General features: G+C 44.7%; 2 protein-coding genes across 3 annotated transcripts in view; one reads left to right on the plus strand and one right to left on the minus strand.

The window, feature by feature from the left end:
* The window catches only part of LOC144145106 (uncharacterized), a 28,869-nt gene extending 22,809 nt beyond the window's left edge, over positions 1 to 6,060 (minus strand). Inside the window, exon 1 of the mRNA XM_077676608.1 lies at positions 5,888 to 6,060. Within this exon, the coding sequence (XP_077532734.1) occupies positions 5,888 to 5,992 (105 nt within the window). The 5' untranslated portion in view covers positions 5,993 to 6,060. The remainder of the gene's footprint in view (positions 1 to 5,887) is intronic.
* The window catches only part of LOC144146967 (uncharacterized), a 494,123-nt gene that overhangs the window by 110,797 nt on the left and 362,539 nt on the right, over positions 1 to 20,787 (plus strand). The window lies entirely within an intron of this gene.

Consider the following 20,787-nt stretch of genomic DNA (forward strand, 5'->3'; position numbering starts at 1 on the left):
ACCTAATTGCCTATTTCGAACATGGAAGCAGTGTTAAATGAGCAGTTTCGAATGACGTGTCTGCTCCCCTCTTTGCAATGCGAAATCCGCAAAGCCCATATCCTCCTGCCCCACAATTCTCACAAGACAGAGACCCTCCCGGATGTAAAGCCATTTCGCTTTAATTAGTTTTAGATGCGACGGCATCTCATTCACTCGCTTTGTCCCTCCATACGGCGTTGTCGTTGTCCGTGCACACCCTCCCCCATTCTCCTCACTGCGCGAGCTGCGCTGTCCGCCGCTCACCCCCTCTCCTCTCCGATAGCAAAAACTCTCTCGCGAGGGGCATTGGATTAGATTCGATTGAATTGGCTTGGCTTGGCTTGGATTGGATTGGATTGGATTGAATTGAATTGGATTTGGATTGGGTTGGATTAAAGTGGATTGCGTTGGATTGTGTTGCGTCATAGGCGCGCCACTTTGCGTCATAGCCGCGGCAGGGGGTTTACGGCACGTTTCAGGCGATGGGATAATCAACCCAACAGAAACGGAACCCCCTATGCGTCGCATCTACACAGGGGTTCCCGCGAGGGGAGGTGGGAGTACTTTTTAACCCATTTCCCCAAACCGGCCTACACTCTGCCTCGCCTCCAACCACGGCGTCTCTTTCTCTCTCTTCTTTGATAATTTACAATAGGAGTAGGTATGACTATATTTTTTCTAATATATACAACACTTGTAATGCAAGAAGGAATACGAGCAAGCTGGAATTTTAATTCTCGATATCGGCCCAAGTTATGTCAATGTAACCGCATGTTTTCTTCTGCTGTGATACTTAGTTTATTTAAAACATAAATAATTGTATAGGATTACTCGGAAAAACTTGGGTGTGATATCTTGTAAATTTGAAGGCACACGCTGGGAGAGAGTTCATTGCGTGAACGTTGCGTGAACGACATCCAGAATACCGGTCTGGTGCGATAACCACTACGTTACCGGCGGGGCTACTTTAGCCTCCACTTTCTGAGGTATTTATGTTCAGGTGTTTTTGTTTCCTGCACTCGGGGGTGGTAGCCAGCGCCACTCGGACTACTCGGGGTGAAGGGGACCTTTTTTTTAAACCCCGGGCCGTGCCTCGAGCGTCTACGACATGTCGAGGGTGGTCGACCAGCGTTGAACCCTCTTAGGCTCCCTATGGCACCAAGACTGCCAGAACAGAGGCCCTCGCTATGCATGTAGCGAATCAGAATAGGAAATGAGGGGCTGGTTGAAAATAAGACAGAAATACGAAATGGCAGTCAAGAAAACCTCGGAAAGCAAAGGGGAGGATGTAGTTGGTCAAGATGAAGAATTCCTAAAGTAAGAAAGTGGAGAAAAAAAATGGAGTAGAGGTCATGGGTTCGGATCCCACCTGGCGGGCGTTTTTTCTCCACTTTCTTATTTTCCAAATTCTTTATCTTGACCAACTACATCCTCCACTTTGCTTTCCGAGGTTTTCTTGACTATCATTTCTTATTTCTGTCTTATTTTCAACGAGCCCCTCATTTCCTATTCTGATTCGCTAAATGCTTAGCGAGGGCCTCTGTTCTGGCATTCTTGGTGTCATAGGGAGCCTAAGAGGGTTCAACTCTGGTCGACCACTCTCGACATGTCGTAGACGCTCGAGTCACGGCCCCGGGGGTTAAAAAGAAGGTCGCCTTCACCCCGAGTAGTCCGAGTGGCGCTGGCTACCACCCCCAAGTGCAGGAAACAAAAACAACTGAACATAAATACCCCAGAAAGTGGAGACTAAAGTAGCCCCGCCGGTAGCGTAGTGGTTATCGCACCAGACCGGTATTCTGGAGGTCGTGGGTTCGGATCCCACCTGGCGGGCATTTTTTCTCCACTTTCTTATTTTCCAAATTCTTTATCTTGACCAACTACATCCTCCCCTTTGCTTTCCGAGGTTTTCTTGACTGCCATTTCTTATTTCTGTCTGATTTTCAACGAGCCCCTCATTTCCTATTCTGATTCGATATATATATATATATATATGTATATATATATATATATATATATATATATATATATATATATATATATATATATATATATATATATATATATATATATATATATATATATATATATATATGCAGTCTGAAACTCATACAACTCGCAAAGACAACCAGTGCAAAAGTAAGGTAAGCAAAAATAGAGACACGTTCAAAACATTGAAGTGAAGTGTACTAGCGCTTCAGGAAGGAAACTCCCTTTCTTCAGACTCTGCAGAAAGGAAGCCCTCTTCCTGAACTGTTAACAAAATAAACATTACTAAACGTTTCTAATAGAACCCCTGATGAAGGAAGTTCCACTTGCGAAAGTTTCGGGAAATAAATGAAATGTAACGTAAGGACAACACGCTATCATCTCCTTCCCTATGCTCTATAAACACCGATATATATATATATATATATATATATATATATATATATATATATATATATATATATATATATATATATATATCTTTATATTGAACACGTGGAACACGCGGAGTAACGCTCGACTTCAGACTCCACAGCGCGGACGTAATCGCATCCTGCGTTCATTGTGAGAGATGTCCGGTACACAATTTGTTGTAGACACGGGAAAATATCCCTGCAATGCCCTAAATGCGGCTTGAGCGTGGCGGCAGTTAAGGCCCGCCTTAATTGTTAACAGGTTTTGCAGAGATGCCTCTTGCAGTAAGCCGTAATCGTATGTTCGATCCCTGAAATTGTCGGTTTCAATTAGATAAGTGGAGGTTGTTGCAACAGGTGTGTTACGGTTCCAGAGTGTACAGCAATCCAAGAGAGTCAGTACATGATTTCTATGGCTCACCTCGCAACTCTGGTACCAACCATTTCAAAGGGTGTGAAATACACCTGCATGGTGCTGTTATGCAGCTAATTGTAACTTGCGCAATTAGAGATAACTGGTTTGTCTTAAATATAAAGGTGTCTCCTCTTTGAGCATAACATTTTTCACATATGCTTATCTAGGAAAGATTTTCACACCCGCAAAGGTTGTAACACTCAAAAAAGGAACAACGGGCAACACCTTCACTAGCGTTTCAGGCAGCTACATGCAATTAGTTATACTGCGCACAGAACACGGTACTCGTGAATCAAGAATTGCAGAGCGTGTTTAGCTCTAAAGCACAGTTATTCGAGTTAGGTTTTGATAAAACCAGGCGGGCACAGGCTATGCAAATTAGACTAGAAATAAACTTGAAATCTTAAAGCCGCGCCAAGTTTAGTGATGGTTCGATCCGCCCGTAAACCCGCTTGGAGATTTCCCACCGCAATACTAGGCAGAACGTGGTGACAGAAGGTATTAACCGGATCAAGGGTTTCGATTCACACAGTTTACGGCGACACTCAAAAATTCAAAGACGTGGGATTTTAAAAGCATTATATGTTACTTCACCCGATGTTGTACGCAATGAATATTAGTGGAATAAACGTGCAATGCAGCATTTATAATTAGCAACGTCTTTTTTGCGCCTTAAATGGTGCGTTCATGTTCTGACATTACTTTGGTCATAATGCATTCCCTTTCCGTCATTTTCTGCTCCTCATTCATGTTGTTTTTCTTTTTCTTTAGGATAGAGGTGCCTACGCACCCCTAGGTCATCTTACCTTCTTCTCTCTCGCTTTTTTTCGTCCATAAAAGCCCTACATTTTGCTATTACTGCAAAGGTGCTTCTCTGCTTCCGTAATTAGCAATCTCAGATTACTGCTGCAGGCCTCAATAGATGGGTGCAATGCTGGTTTTCAATTGCAATAAAACAACTCCTTCACCGGGCCTGCCTTCTCCTAGGTAAAATCAAAGCTCGGCGATGGTTGAAAATAAAAGTAGAAACTCTGACATGGTGCAAAAGATGCGTGTTGAACTCGCACTCTACGCAATCTGAATCACACACTGAAATACTGAATCTTGGACCCACCTTTGCTTGCTTTTCTTTGCTGTTATTTTCATTTCGCTCTCGGTCCTTTTTCAGGCCTAGCCTTCGTGCATGCCGACGGCAAACGTTGCACTCCCTCGTAATGGGGCATTTCATGACTTCGCCTTAACAATTATCGACATTTTCCACCCACTCGCTACGTTCATCGCATGCGGTGCCCGTAATTACCTGGAGAGTGATTGCCGGCTTGTAAATAATATATATCAAAAGTTAATGCGGTGTTTCTGCGCATACACAAGTGGCTTTTTTCAAGAGCGTTTTTCACCAAGTGGTATCTTCATTTTGAGCGATCAAAAAGCCTGATTATGGGGCAGAGAAAATATGGCCGGCGGATGACACACGAAATAGCAGCAGCACGAATACGCAAAGGTTCAAATAAAACTCAGTAATTGCTATTAATGATGCCACATTTCTAACGTAAGCTCCTACAAGCAAATTCTTTGAAGTGAACTGTGCGCTGGGTGGGATTCGAAGCAGGGCCCTGCCGACTCTGAATCCAACACGGATACCCTAGACGACTAGAGATCGAACGTTTTAGCTTACTAAACGTGAACCTTCTTAATCTTCGTGGACTCTTTACTTGGATACGTGTGCAGGAGATATGGGCTAAGTAGAAAAGGAGAAATTTGACCATGGCCATCCCACAAGTAGCACTTATGTCCGTACAAAGTATGTTCCCGCATTATTCTATATGAAGTAATAAGAAGTGTGAATTGCGCACTGAGCGACAGAGAAAGAAAACATACACAAAGGAAAAGGGTGATGATAGTGAAAGGAAACATCCGTACGAAACAAACATGGGCCGCCGTAGGCACAACGACATTACAATACATAGAATCATGTTATTGGTGCGGGGTATAAAGCGGCGGTTGCTGCATCATCTTCATCGATAGCAGCTTTGAAACATGACCCAGCACATAGTACTGGTATATCCGCTACAAATTTACTCCATCATAAGATGTGCTTATGTGTTCTTTATTCGTTCTTTGCACAAACGTACCAGGCCTAGTCTAGAAGGGGGAGCTTCACCAGAACCTCCACGCCTATGGAGCTATAGAATAGCTAATTCGCACTCTGTGGAGGACTACCGCGCTGGCTAGATCAGTTGGCACGGTAGCAGATCGAGAAAGTGGATCACTAGTTTGAAACCAAAAAACAGTACAATTTATTCTTCCGCAAAGATATCTTATCAGATTACTATTGAGGTTTTTTCCTGCATGCTTGCATAGTGACGGCGGTATCTAAGATGTTTTCCTATGAAACGCTTCCAACGATTTCAAATATAACAGCAACAGGAGTCACAATATTTTTAACAAATTTGGAATATCGATTTAACGCAATAAAGACACCCCTACGCAAATCATGGCGGCCGTAGTCTCCGGAGATAAACTAGACTCTGCACCTGCGATAAACACCGTGAAACGTTTCTCTTTTTTTGGATGTTGAAGTGAGTGCCCCCAAAATTTCTGCACCCCACCCCAACCTCCTGTGCCCTTTGGAGAATGATAGTTTGAAGGAACACAGGTCAATACAAAGTCTGCAGACGTTTGAAGCAGTATTATAGAGTTGTCGATAAGTTCTCAGCCAATCGAGACACTAGACTATGTAGTCCACAAGTTATATTTTGATATTCCCTGAACCAATAAGCCAGCATAAGTCCGAAGCTTACGTAAGCAATCTCTTTTCTTGAACTCAAGCATCAGCGAACTCGGAAAAAATTTATCGACATACAATACGGTATACATCCGTTCATATTCCAGAAGTATTTAAAATTTCAAATACTGGATTTTTGATTCAACTGCTCTGCGTGGTTAAATGTTAAAAGATGCCTCCCACAATGACGATCTTTCACGAAACTCAACCAGTCTCGCCCACATTTGACGTACTTGTACCAACGCACAAAAGGACGGGTATACTTACCGCAGACGCGTTGCACGTGGGGCCAGAAGAGCCGCCGCATACATCTGCATTAACAGCCATTGGGATGAGCATGCAAAGCAGGAAGGAAGCGAAAAGTGGAACCATTTTGTTCGTAATGCTTGACGTGCAGTCACTAATACAGCTCTCAGCCCGAGGGTACAATGTGACCAGCTGCATTGGGCGGTACCTTTTATTTCATTCTATGCATTCGCCATTCCGCGCCTATACCCAATCAGAAGCGCTACTGAATGCGCTGTAGATACGGCTAATATTAGAATGAAAAAATGAATTGAACTTGAATAACTGCTACGACGAAGTATGTGGTTCAGTTTATTATGTTTTCACTGTTGTAAGGATGGTCCCTGTGTGGTTTGTCCCTATTTTAGCATACGTCCTTCGTTAGCTCCCCTTGGCATGGCCATAAGTATACGTCCTTCGCACGTGTGTACAATTCGAAAAGGGTTTTCATTTTGGTGCATGGCTTTTTCAGTAATTTCACCGTTTCATTTACGACATAGTGGTACTGCAGTCAAGTATGCTTGGAAAATGTAGCTATTTTAAGCTTGCATAGAAAATAAGAACCCTTGTAAATGTTCTGTACTTGAAACAAAAACATTAGAACACGTTCTGTTTTGAAGGCGAAAGTATGCGGAAGCACATATGAAAATTCGAGCTTCACCTTGTATCCAAGGCGAGCGCTTCTGAAAAAAAGGTTAAACTCGGATTTTTCATCTAGTCTGTTTACTTCCGCTTCAAATTCCCCGTTCGACATTCTTTCCTTCATTACCCTTCCGCACATGACAAGGTTTTTATTTGTGATTCACAGTGCGCAAAAAGTAGGTACAATATTCTAAATAGGAACTGGCGGCGTTCAAAAATGCTCAATATTGTTATCGGTCATCCAAATGGCGGTGATGAACAATTCCAGTGTATTGGGGCGTTCTGAGTTCGGCATGAGATTTTGGTGCCACACAAGTTTGTCACTATAAAAATGGGACATCAATCGCTCCGGTGGATGTTCCAACGGCACCATAGCCAATGTTATTCGCGTAACAACGAATATAAGGGTAGCTTTTTTTTTGTAATGCGATACATTGGCTTACGGCATAATAAGGAGTATTATAGGTACAGCACTGCACCAGTTGCACGCAGAAAGCCAAGAAGAGACCGGTACTGAGGTCCCCATATCCAACGCCTGAGATCATTGGGTCTCCCAGGATGGAGCCCTGTGCCTCGCAGGTGTTATATTCTACCCTTACGGTCTTAGAATATAATGGTGGTTGATACACATCGGATAGTTAAATAGCGCACAAGGAAGAAGGTATGGGCAAAAAGTACAAAAACAAGTGTTTTCTCTCAACTGTTCAGAGCAGAGACGCCTTCACGTTGTTGCTGCGTTTACAAGAGAGCTAACAGGGGTCGTTTGCCAGTAAATAACAGTGTAAATAAACCTTTGTGCGTTTTCATACTCGTTCTGTTGGGACCGACAGGACAGAAATTATTCTTAACATTAGCAATACACCAGCAGTTTCTAAGAGTCTTGGGAAACATTGGCGGTGCAGTGGACCTAAAAAAATCAGCGATGATGATTATGAGAATAATGTTGAAACTCGAAAAGTGAACGGGCATTGACAACTTTCGCTGCCTTGTTGGAGTATATTCGCGGTAGCCCATTCCAAAATCTCTAAAAAAGAACAGGACTCAGAATGTATACGTGAGCTTTCCCGTTTTTGACATGAAAATAATTTCCGGATTAATTTTGACCACCTAGGGATCACCGAATTTTGGTTTCGCCTCCATCAGGAAAGCGCCCACACTGCGGCCGGGAATCGAACCCGTGTCCTCGTGCTCGGCAACGCAACTCAACGCAACGCAACGCAAAGCCACCACGGTGAGTGAGCGAGAGATTAGACACAAGGATAAAGCTACCTCTTCTCCCATCCTTCGACAGGCGGAGCGAGCGGCAAAGCAAAGAAAAAAGAAGGGAGGGCGAGTTTTGTGGCCGCCCTGCTCTGGATCAGAGACGCGCAAAACTAGGAGGATCATAAAATGTAAAAAAAGACTATAGAGACTTCTCTTTCACGAACGTAGCAGATCTTCTGACCAATGCCGTTTCTAAGCGGGAGCATGTCAGTTCGCATCGGTACGCGTAGTGAGTTCCACCGCGTCACCGCCAAAAAAGCGAGAAGTTACCTCTCTGTCTCTGCTGCGTTGTCCTTTGCCATAGCGGGTGAACGCTCTCCGTCGCCGCCTGGACTGGACATAAGCAGGCAAGAGCAATTGAAGACGGCCGTTCATCAAGTTGCGCACTCAAACAAATGATTTTTTTTTTCTCCATTGTACGTGCACGTCATTGTGAGTGTCGCAGGAAGATATGTGCATGCACCTATGGTGTTGCCGATTATTTTTTGGAAGAGCTTCTGATAAGCGAACTTCTGATAAGAAGAACAAATTATCGTGGTCCCTTTGAGTTCGTCTTAACGGGCGTCCACTGTATAAGAATTGAATAAGAATTCCGCATTTAGCTTCAAACTACGATGCGTGAAGCACATTAAATGAAATGAAGTTCAAGTGAAAAACAACAGCGTCAACTACTTCGGAGTCTTTTCTATCCTTTAAGAGGTGCATTATCAAGCTTCCCCGCGCTACACATGCCCAGTCCCATTGTTCCTTTTAACACGAAGGTGTTTTATGCCGGGATCTACGAGGATATGACTGATGTCAAATCCATCTCGGAAATGACATCGCCAGGAAAAGTTCTATTGACGAGGCTGCGCCAGGATTTGAGCCGGGCACTCTGTCGCCACAATGGGAGGAGCCTGGTACTTTACCGACTCCATTATATGCTGAGGCGCGGACGCTTGCATGAACGCACCATATACACTTCCTATACCCTCTCCATTTAGATGATGCTGCCGCCTAAGAGAGATGAAGCGAAGTGGTGCATCACGATGCTAATGGGCGCCGACAGTTGGCGCCAGCTTGGCCCATCGTAACGCAATCGTATGCCGTACACTCCACGGAGCAGAAATGCAGTGGTCGCAGATTCGCCAAAGCGACGCGCAAGCAGGTCGTCGGTCGCCAAGTACACCCAAAAGAAAGCCCCGAAAATCTTACTCTTTCGCTCCAGCGGACCGTGAGTTCAACAAACGATTCACTGGCAACCCGTTCGGGCTCGTTCGCTCGGTTCGCGAGCACGCGTGGTTTCATTCAGGTTTACGCAGTGCTCCGGCGCGTGAAATCCAGTGTCTAATGTTGAAGCGTCTGACGGTGTCACAGTGACAAAATTTAAATAGCGCTGTACAAGTTCATATTGATGCAGAATAAACATTCAACTGTTCGTGTGAAAGTACATTTCACTTTGATGTTTTACTGATTCCTATGAAAGAGGGATCAATCACATTTCTTGGAATAGTCACAACTTTGGGATTTTCAGTTAGCAAAATTACATTTTTCCCTAATAACTACAGCGCCGAGGCATGCAAGCAGTTTGAAGGGTAACTCTACAGAACCTAATTTTTCCCTGATATAAATTATAAATTTCTTTGCAGAAGAAAACAAAAGTACGTAACTTGTACAATATATTTTCAAAGATCTATAAACGGGTGCTTCCGTAAGAAAGAAACTTTCATTGCGTTCGAGGTCATATTTTTGTAAAATGCTTTCCGAGGGGCTCTACCGGTTCTTTAAAAGTTTTGACCACCCAGACAGCACAGAGAAAGTTATGAGGAGTGTCTCAATTTCTTATACATTGCCACAATTAGCTCGAGCTGTTATGGTTCGGCAGGTGTAAATTCTTTAGGCCTGCGGTGGATCAACTGAATGACCACAAAGTCCTCTCCGCAATCCCCTGAAGAACCAGCCACTTCCAAGAATGTTTTGAACTCGCGGTTAGTTCATTTTTTACGCTACTCTGATGCACTGATGCACTGATGTAATGTTGCACTGTGGCACTGTTGCACTGTTGCACTGTTGCACTCTTGCACTGTCGCACTGCCAGGCAGCACAGGACTGTTCGGCCTAAAACAGGCCGGTGTACTTCGGCCGGTGATTTTCTGTCCGGCCGTTTTCCGGCAGCCATGTTCGGCCCATGTCCAAATGTGGGCCTTTTGGCCGTATACGGCCGTACTCCCATGGCTGTCCAACGGCCAGTGTCCGCCGGCCAGTCGACCGGCTTACGGTCATACGGCCAGATTCCAGCCGTAGGGCTCCGGCCATTCCAAAGCCACCCGTGTACGGCCGAAGTACGGCCGCCGGAGGACGGCCAAGATGCGGTCGTCGGACTCCAGCCGGACTACAGCTACCGGAAATACGGCCGTGCTACGGGCATTGGAGTTCAGCCACAGTACGTTAACTGTACTGAGGCCGGTCACTGAATGTCGCGCAAGCAGATGACTCATTCGCGCAGTGCAGAAGTAGCACAAACCCAGCATTTTGGGTCCAATGCAGCCACATCAAAGTGAGCTTGCGCGCAACCACCAGCCGTCAAGCTTTCAGCGCAGCCTTGCTTAATTACCAGCCTCAGTTGACAGCAAAATTCATTTATTAAACAGTGCTCACAAATTGTCGTTCCTTTAATTGCTGTGCCTCTTTTACTGCCGAACACATAAAATATTTAGTTCTTTGTAGATCTTGAATAGATGTATTGTCCAGGTCCTGATATCCTCTGTGGGGCGGTTTACCTGTAATAAACGGGGAAAGAGGAGGGGGGGGGGGGGGCGGCGGAGGGCGCATACTTTAGTGGGTTGAATTTCAGAGAGATAAATTGTGCCGCTTTTAGCCCATTTCTTTTAGGGCAATATTCCGGAACACTTTCGTGCTATGACTACATAAACTATTTTTATAACAGTTGCTTGACCTATTTTGATGTATATAAAACCGGCGTGAATGCCTTTACGAAGCGTTTTGGTTCTCAACAAAACACTCAGGAGCATTTAATATAAGTCCTTCACAAAAAAGTATGTCCAGTTTTTGCCCATTTTTCGCGCAAAGACATTTTCTACTCGATCAACTTTTCTGATGATCTTGCGCAGGGCTGATCCTAAGAAGGAGCGAACAGGTACTTTCATTTTCAATCTATTTTAATGTTGTTTTCATGAGTATATGTCCAAAAGAACTTAATTTTCATCTAGTGTCATACTACGTTCAAAACATTCTAGACGTGTTGCGAATGACGCCCTGCTTCAGGTAGCTGCAGTTGTATCCCTCTGTGTTCACGCAAAGAAAGGCGTAAAATTAGAGTTACATAATTTGTTTCAAACCAATAACATAGCAATGGTAGCATGCATACAGGAAACCTTGCATACTGCAAAGAATAGGGCAATAAATATTTTATTGGTCAAGGTTGAATGCGTAGGGTTCTCAACCCGTCGGAGGCAAACTTTCGCCTCTGGAAGTTTATTTATTTATTTATTTATTTATTTATTTGATGCCTGCTTGCCTTTGCATGCGTTACAGAAGGGGGATACATAACACTAAGCATTAAATATGAGACAAAATAACAAAGTATTTCTACAAAGCGCGCGGAAAATCGTCAATATAAACAGTTAATGCAATCATACGTGGAAGATAATTACACTGCAGTATTGATGTAAAATAAAATAAATCACGCAAGGCGTCACCTTTAAAGGAAAGTTAATAATTTGCTTTAAGCTAGCGGTTCCACTTGGCGATATGTAGAATGGCACTTGGATATACTTCTCCCCTTCTATTCCAGTTTTCGAATGATAGATATTACGAAAAAAGTTCAACCTGTGGTTTCGTCTGTGATCTTTCACGTCCTGCCATTTCAGTTTACTTTTACTTTCTCTCATGCTAAGTTGAGCGTGCCAATTACCTAATACGAATCGCACTGACATATTCTGTGAGTTTTCGAGCGTATGAACCAGCTCTTTGGTGTAGGGATCCACGAAAACACATGCGTACTCCAAGATTGAGCGCACATGAGTGAAATACGGTTGTTCTTTTCAGTTAGATAGAGGTTCACTGAAATTTCGTCTCAGAAAGCCAAAAATATATGCAGCCGTAACTTTTATGGTGTGAACCTGCCTATTTAACCTCTAACCACTCCCTAAATACACGCCTAGGTATTTATATTCCTCGGTCGTTGTCACAGGAGCATAATTTACGGTATACGTATTCAATTGGAATGAAGGTTTGCTTGTAAAGGTGCCGTTAACACACTGTTTAACATCCAAAAACGTTTCTGAATCAGCACACCAGGATGTTATTAAATTCGAATAAAGCTACAGGTATACGGAATCACGTTCATTCGCTACAGTCCGGTAAACTACACAGTACTTTTGAACAAAGATATAGGGCCAATAGTAATAACAATGCAAAAACCGATTCATTCAGTTCATAGGATGAAATGTACTACGCAGAAGGTGATATGGAACACCATCATTTGCTTTTTTGCAGTCCAAGAATATACAGTCAACCACTTTAAGCTTATCTATTGCAAGAGCCAAATAGTGCGTGAACTCAACAACCTGCGTTGAGCAATAAAATCCTGACAAAATCCGTGTTTGCTAGGACGCTGGCGATTATATTTAACCAAATGAGTCATATGCCAAGAGTAGCTAAGCTCACCTTCAAATATCGAAACTAAATTCACAGCTAGGCTTCGTCAGTGACAAGGCTCTGTTGTTATCGCAAATTTAAAATAATTTTTTTTCTAAATAGGCAGTCGTAAAATCCCATGAAGTAACATAGTGCGGGGCATGAAGTTGATCCTACCAATGCACGAGCGAGTCTCTTCTACGTTTATTACCAACAACATAGTGCAACATTGGTTGTCGCAGTTTAATTGTAAGTAGAATAACTTGCGCTTTCGCTCGCACTTGCCTTTCTTTGGTGGGGAGTCCTTGACATGGTGGCGGTTTAGCTCCTGCGTGGTGGCCGCTTGCTCGACGCCCTTGAACGCCAGTTGTTTTGGTGAACCATCTCAATCTCGGATCAAATATCTCTGCCGGGTTGATGTCTCCAATGCTCTCCATTTCTTGAGGGGGCGAATAGCCTCGAGCTGATGCGTCAACGAAGCCGGCGGCAGAGGCGTGGTAGCGGCGATGACTGGCGAGGCTTAGCTCACCCGTCGGTGTGGCACAGTCTTCTTGTGGCAATAAATGACATTTTCATGGCCTAAAAGGTTTCCTGCTAATGTCCAGTGAGTCCTTGCACCTTGCCCGTTCACCGAGAACACTCATTACTGTTTGACAAACGATGTTCGCTCATTTAAAACGTAGAAACACGGAGCGGATGAAAAACGCGTCCCCGTCGTTCGGCTCCCTAACGGCTTTCTCTCCCCCCCCCCCCCCCCCCCCCCAGGAAAAAACCGGTCGGTCTCCTTCCAAACACGTCTGTGCATGAATTCTCGGCGCCAAGGCGCGTGCCGTTGTTTGGCTGTATGCCGTTTGCCGAAAAAATGACGTATAACCAGATACCTTACGTAGGCCGGTCTCCTCTTGAACACCGGTTGCCAAATATTCTGTGGCCATTCGCTTGCCGTAATTCGGCCGAGGACAGCTAACCGAATGAAAAACGTATATTCTGGGGCCGTACGTCGGCCGGTATCCTTCATAACACTGGTTGCCCGAAGAAAACGAATATTCTACCGCTGGACACGCGGTTCACCGTTGAAACAACGAATGCACGGCAGCCGCGCTCCGGTCGGTCTCCTTTCGAACACCAACTGCCGCAAGAATACGCATATTCTGTGGCCGGTCGCTTGCCGTGCTTCGGCCGATTACCGCTTTCCGAAAAAAAACGGATGCCCTAAGGCCGTACTTCGGCCGTTCTCTTTGTCAACATCGGCAGCCGTAAGAGAACTGAATATCTGGCAGCCGGTTAGCTGCCGTTGTGCGTCCGGACACGGGCGGACGGAAAAATACCGAAGCGCTGGTTGCCGAATGTTGGCCGTTCAACGTATGATCAGTGGCTGCCAGAACGTGGATGCTGGCCGGACATGCCAGAAAGCGGCCATAGACGGGCAGTCTTGGGGCACACTTTCTGTGCCGCCTGGGTGTTGCATTGTCGCACTGCACTTATGCAGTGTTTGTCCACACTACTGCTGGCGCTCCGTCTGAACACGGCTCCACCACCTTCCGTGGGCTTCGGCTGGTCATCTGATGACATCAATGCCGCCGACTATACCTATTACTGGAGAACAGCCCGCGGTTACCTGCGTGCTACCACAGGATCTTACTACGGAGTAAAGCATAGCGTACAAGGCAACAGTGTTCTCTTCAAAGCGCTGCTAGCTCTTTCCGGTGGCACGAGAACGGTCTACCTGTCGGTCCACCTTATACCGAAGCGCCCGAACCGCCCTCATTACATTTCACGGGTTTCTACGCCAATTCTTATGATTATAAAATTAAAAGAATCCTTGTTGTACGTCAGGAACCCCTTTGTCCCGAGGATACGTGTTTTCACTCCACTTCAGACTGTTTGGTTTACACGTCATGTGAAAGGAGCTAATGAAAAAAAGAAACGATGACCACCCAGCGTTGAAATCAGTCTGATGTGTAGCATAAATATAATTACGCTTTACCCAACTGGAATGCCACAATTAAAGGAGCAAAGGCTTGCTTTGTAGCGAGACCTCGCCTGGTTTTCAAAAGGACAACCCGAAGCGATTTTGGCACACCATAACTCCTAATAAAGGAAAGGAGAGCAAAAGCCCCTCTTCAACAAATAGACTATTTTCCCCATTAGAAATAGCTGAGGCACATACACAACATTCTCCTCTGTCTGCACCACTGAAAGTTCTCCAACGTCCATGCACGTCGCCTCGCACCCTGAGTGCCGCGTAATGCTATCTATCTTGATAACCTTACAGGCTGTGTTAAGAGCAATACAACGTTTACGTAACAGATGTAGTTCCGGTCCTGATAAAGTATTATCAATATAATAAAAGTAATATTATTGCAGTCTTCCTGTTTTTTGCGAGTTGTCTTAGGAGGTCCTCGAAGAAAACATCTTGCCTGGCGATTGGAAGCTAGCTTTTATTGTTCCTATCTATAATGCATGTAACCACATAGACTTGCGTAATTATATGTCCCTAGCTTTGACTGATATACCGGGAACAAATTGTGTCATAATTTCGACCCCGCATTATGCAAATCTGTCTTCCAATAACCTCCTTTATCCAAATAAGCACCGTTTTATACACAGAAAGTTCTGCGAATCTCTACTGTTTGAATTTGTAACAAATCTGAACACCAGAATACATTGAGGAAACCAAACTGATGCTCTATATGTTGAATTTTCCAAGGCTGTTACTTTAGTTGCTCATCAGCCCCTATTAACGTCTTAACGCACTTTATACTCTAGCAACAGCCCGAAATTGTGGGGCAAAATTTCGCAATAAATAAATCTCTTTGCGCCACGATTTCTAACATTGCCTCGTCACCTGTTTTTCTGACATCTCTTTTGCAGCGGGTTTCTCTTTTGGGTCTGGTTTTATTTTTGATGCACACCAACAATATTCTGGATTTATTTCATTTAAAATTAGTTTCTATTCGGACGATTATGTACTCTACCGCAAATAGTATTGTTAGACACGATTCCCAAGAGATACGACCCGACTTAAGGGCGTTATTATTGTGGTATGACAAGTGGTTATACCACAAGTGGACCTAGGTAGGCATAACTAAGGGTAACACCCAAACCTACGATGTGCGTAGTGGCTGTCACCCCGTCGGAGCAAGCTCAGTGCGGCACTCTACGCCTTACCAAGCAAGCAACACTTCAAGCAGATAAAGCAGCCGCGATATCTTAGGCAAGCAAGACGTGCAAGGCCAGGATTTGGAGATATTTTCTGCGATCTATTTCATCAACAGAGCCAAACGTAACTAGAGCCTAGCGTGTGAAATTATTTAGTATATTTTCAAGCCAGCGCAAAATAGCGACTCGAGGAAGATATCTCTGCAGCTTCAACATTCCTCTATAACAGGAGACCTGGGAAAGTTGATTTCGCTTCACGCTTTAATATCAACCGTTACGAGAACCCAAATAAACACCGTGAGGCAATTGTCAAATAAGCACATGTGAAACCATTTCATTCAAGTTACTCCACTTCAACAAGAAAACAAACTGCCTGTTCCCCATTTTATGGAACCAAATTAGGGTCCCCGTTCATGCTGTTACTCATAAAACAGAAGGTCTTACTACAGAAGCACAAATTAACAACTTGAACTGGAAGAGGTGTCACGCAATCAGCCTCAGTCAAATGGGAAAATAATAAACAAAGCTTCACGCATTCGCGTGGGTGAGAATCCCGTACGCAGTGTAATTGCTCATCACGGTACTCAGAGGCTTCTGTGTTCAGAGGGGGAGAAGAGTAAAGAAAAAAGTTTAAGAGCTTATGAAGGTTGTTCTCTTGTGGGATCACTTGACTTGGCATTCCTGGGAAAACGACATTGCACTGCCCATGCTGTAGAACATGGCAAATTGCTTGAATTGACTTGGTTTTGTGGCCTAAATGATAATTTTGGGTATGGCGTCGGTGGATCCTTTTTTTATAAATGTGAGTTTGGCCTGTCGCAATGAGCGACCGAAGAAATTGCGCGAGCGGGGAAATGAGAGAAAACGTAAGACGAGGTGGTTGAAATTGTCTCTGGTGGAATGGTGGCAGTTGAGCTCTTGAACCCCTCTGCGGATAGTACGTTTTCTGGATAGTGTGTGAGGTAGCAGAGACAGAGACAGAGGGGGGAACACATTTAGCTTAGCTTGCTACATCATATGATCAAAGTACGTGGTGACGGCCTTTAGAATTAAATAAACAAATAAAGAAATAAAATTAAACAGTGAGTCGATGCGCACAAATTTTAGAACACATACAAAAACTCTGGCAGTAAAGTTAATCACAGTACTTCGCCCAAGTCAGAGCTGCGCAACAAGACTAATAGAGCTTGGTAGCCCGCACGGCCTGTTGTAGGTCCGGTTAACGGCCGAAAACAGCGCTCAATTCAAGGCCTCCGTGATGCGGCCTACACAGAGATGTTAGGAGACTCAGCACACGCACTGTGAATTTTGGACACATGCAGAAGACATGTTCGATATTTTCTCTTACGTCACCGGAGTAGTGAAGAGTCCTGCTGAATTTGGAAAGCAAATGCCGTGTGTATACCGCGTTTACAAGTAGACGATGTAGTACAGCTTCTCCGTGCTTACTTAGCTCAGGGTGCATGTTGAAGCTTCCTTTAGGGCCAATCAGATGCAAAGGAGTATATTGAAGTTTTGCATTGGTTCAGAAGCACCGTTGTGTTCTCCAGGAAATTAAGGATTGTAGGGTTGCCGCATTCTCTCTTGTAAAAAAATTTGACAGCTGCGGAACAGAGGGTATGTGGGCCGATGAGGTTGCATTATTGATTATAAGGTTTAACGCGCCGACGCTACACAGGCAATGAGGCGCACCGTACTAGAGGGCTTCAGTTTAATTTTGACACCGCAGGATCTTCAAGTTGCGTCAAAAAAAATTCCCCGCATTTCCCCGAGGGGAAGAATGTGAAAGTGCGAATGCACGAGTTGAATTTGCACGGTTCGGTAATGTTCGCGAAAGAGAGATCACACACACACACACACAACTACAAAGAAAGAAAGATGCATTTATTCACAGACACCTATTTGTGTTGTCGTTGTACTTGATTGCTAGAGCGGATCTCAGCTTTGAAATTTCGTGTCAGTACTCCTTTAAGCGGGTGCATTAGCCTTTCTCACGCCCGATTCCTGGTCAATCCCCCACGTGGGTATGTGCCATCTCAGCGGCCAGGCAGCGCGCGCCCATCTTTGAAATTTCGTGTCAGTACTCCTTTAAGCGGGTGCATTAGCCCTTCTCACGCCCGATTCCTGGCCAATCCCCCACGTGGGTATGTGCCATGTCAGCGGCCAGGCAGCGCGCGACCATCTCCCCCCGTTGCTAAGGAAGACGAGGAGCGCGCGCACCCGCAGCTGTTGCTATGCGGACTACGGCGGCGGACGATTCAGGCTCGCTTAAGAAGTGCATTCGCACTTAAAATCTCACTTGGACGTTTTGGGACAGTGGTTGGGATTTTTATCGCAGGGAACATCCAGAATAATTGAGGCAAACGAGCAGGAGCATGTTGTGAAGTGAGACCTGCAGGTCCTGGACATATTGACGACTGCCAGTGGATGCCCACACTGCGTCGTTACACGCCATTGCCTACAACATAGCTCGAGTGCCTCTAAAGCAGGAAGCAGAAGACGTCTTCTTTCTCTCATGATTATCATAGTAGATGTGGTCACTGGGAACCCAAAACAGATTCGCAATATTTTTGCCTGCAGGCCCTCCACCTAGAGTTCCCTTTGGAGAGTATGGGCAGTGCTGGGTGTGCTGTAGTGAAGGCGGCCTTCAGAAAGAGCGTCATATAGCCTTAAGATGACCTGACTCGGCATCCACCAGCAGTGTTGGACAGCATTTCGATAACACGCGCAAATGATGTGAACTTCTCTTTTAAGCTGCGAACATGTAGTGTCCACGTCAGGTGGCGGTCAAATGGTTCACCCATTAACCACAGATGATCGAGGTATGTTGTTCGTAGGCCTGCGGCCATTAAATAGTAAAGGACGCGATTACAAATTCTAATTTAAACGCCCTCCCGCAGAATGCCAAAACAGCTTTATTAGATGAAATAAACAATATTTGGGAACGCGGCACACTACCAACCGATTCGAAAAATTCTGTTGTTATCCCCATCCCTGAACAAGGGCAACCACCTACCTCCCTAACCAATTTACGCCCAATATCCCTTACCTCAAATATCTGTAAATTACTGGAACGGATGCTCTTATATCGGTTACAACATTATATAGAAAAGAACGACGTACAACGCCCTTCTCATATAGGCTTCAGACCACATGCCAGTGCCCAGGATGCTCAGCTGCTCCTTCACGACCACATTCTTCTTCCTACTAGTACAGTGCAAACAAGAACAGTAGTAGGCATTGATATTAAAAAGGAGTTTGACACTGTCACGCATAAATCAGTAATTGAAAGCCCTGAATATTTCAGAATCACAGGCTGACCTTTGAATTCCATTAATTCTTTTTTATTCAATCGTACTTATGAAATTGCAATAGGAGACATAACTTCGCCCCCTCGACTTAATCAAATTGGCGTGCCACAATGTGCTGTCTCGTCTCCTGCTCTTTTTAATTTTGTAATGGCACGCCTGCCCACATATCTCACCAGTATACCTGATCTGCACTTGACTATCTACGCAGACGATTTAACATTGTGGTAAAACAAAGGCTCAGTAGGGGAACAAGAATATATGATTCAGCAAGGCATTGATGCTGTTACAAATTTGCTTCGTGATGTTGGTATGCAGGCCTTACCTGAAAAATCGGAGTACGTCGTGGTACTTAATGGCCCCAATTTCAGAACGCAACCAAGTCGCGAGCTGTTCTCATTGAAGATTAATAATCAGCCTATTCCTCGCAAATCATCTACTAGGGTACTAGGCTTACACATTAATCAAGACATCCAGGCTACTACATGGGTCACTAAAATATTCAAAACAATTAAACAGATCCTCCGCATTATAAAGCGCTTCACGACGCACCAGTCTGGCCTTAAAGGACATGAGCTTAGACACCTCACTCACACCATCCTTATTTTACGAGTCATGCTTGCCTATCCTTACCTCCATATTACTAAGAAGCAACAACAAACCCTACAAATACTTAAACAGAAAGTCTACGACTCATTACCGGCCTACCCACCTACACTAGAATTCATGACCTTTACGACTGCAGTAACATGCCTACATACGCCCACAGGGCATACGCACTCCGTAACTCTCATGTGAAACCACTGTCCACCTCACGGTACGGACGACACATCCTTGAAGCCATTGGCGACAATACCTCGCAGCTGCCAGACATAGCCAACAGATCAGAACCATGGACCACCCTATCATTAACGGATCCTAACCCAGATCTCCAACCACAAAACAGGCGGAAATCAGCAAAACAACACCAGAAACGGTCTTGCCACCCTAATACACTCAGCATCTACACTGACGCATCTAAAACAGAATCCAGCAAAACTGCGGCGTGGCATATACCGGCATTTAGCTTCAATAGCGTTCATTCATTGTCACCAGATACCACCGTTAAAGGGGCAGTACTAGAAAGTATCATCCTCTCACTTCGTCACATTGTTCATAACATATCTTTTTCCATGTACAAACTCATACACATTCACACAGTTAGTCGGTAAGCTATCCTGGAATGTCGTCATCAACTATCATACCGTCTACGAGTTAAGGAGATCCAAGAAATCAAGAGCATCCTTCATAAACAGAACATCGACGTCACCATCACGTGAGTGCCAGGTCATGCCGGAATCTCCGGAAATGAGGCAGCCCATTTGGCTGCACGTGCATCGTTCACAACCGTGCCCCAAGCCAGCTGGACGCCTTCATTATGACCCTGACGAGCACCAGACCGCCATCAAACTGTAACGGAAAGACTTTCTGACCTCCCTGGTCAACCACACTGCCGTTCCCAAGTCCTATTCTCGCTCTCAACAAGTCCGCCTAAGACAGCTAATATTACTTACGAACCTTTCCCCTGCAAAATGACAACAGTTTTTTTGATTCGTCACCTTTTCAAGGCATGTGTGTCCCCTGTGAAATTGGGGGCACAACTGAACACATTATTTGGACATGCCCTCAATTTCAAACTGAAAAACACGTTTTTCTACACACCCTTCTCGCTAACTTACGACCAAATTCCTTCAATGATCTCCTGCGTCCCTCCTACCCACCTTATTTAGCGAAGGCAGTGTGGGACACTCTCCGCCATTTCATATCCCAACTCACTATTTTTTCCTTGCTATTTCCAACCTAACCCGTCGTGAACCTTAACTAATCGCT

This window comes from Haemaphysalis longicornis, unplaced genomic scaffold, assembly GCF_048455015.1.
Source record: "Haemaphysalis longicornis isolate Haplotype H1 unplaced genomic scaffold, Haemaphysalis longicornis Haplotype H1 scaffold_7, whole genome shotgun sequence".
Lineage (NCBI taxonomy): Eukaryota > Metazoa > Arthropoda > Arachnida > Ixodida > Ixodidae > Haemaphysalis > Haemaphysalis longicornis.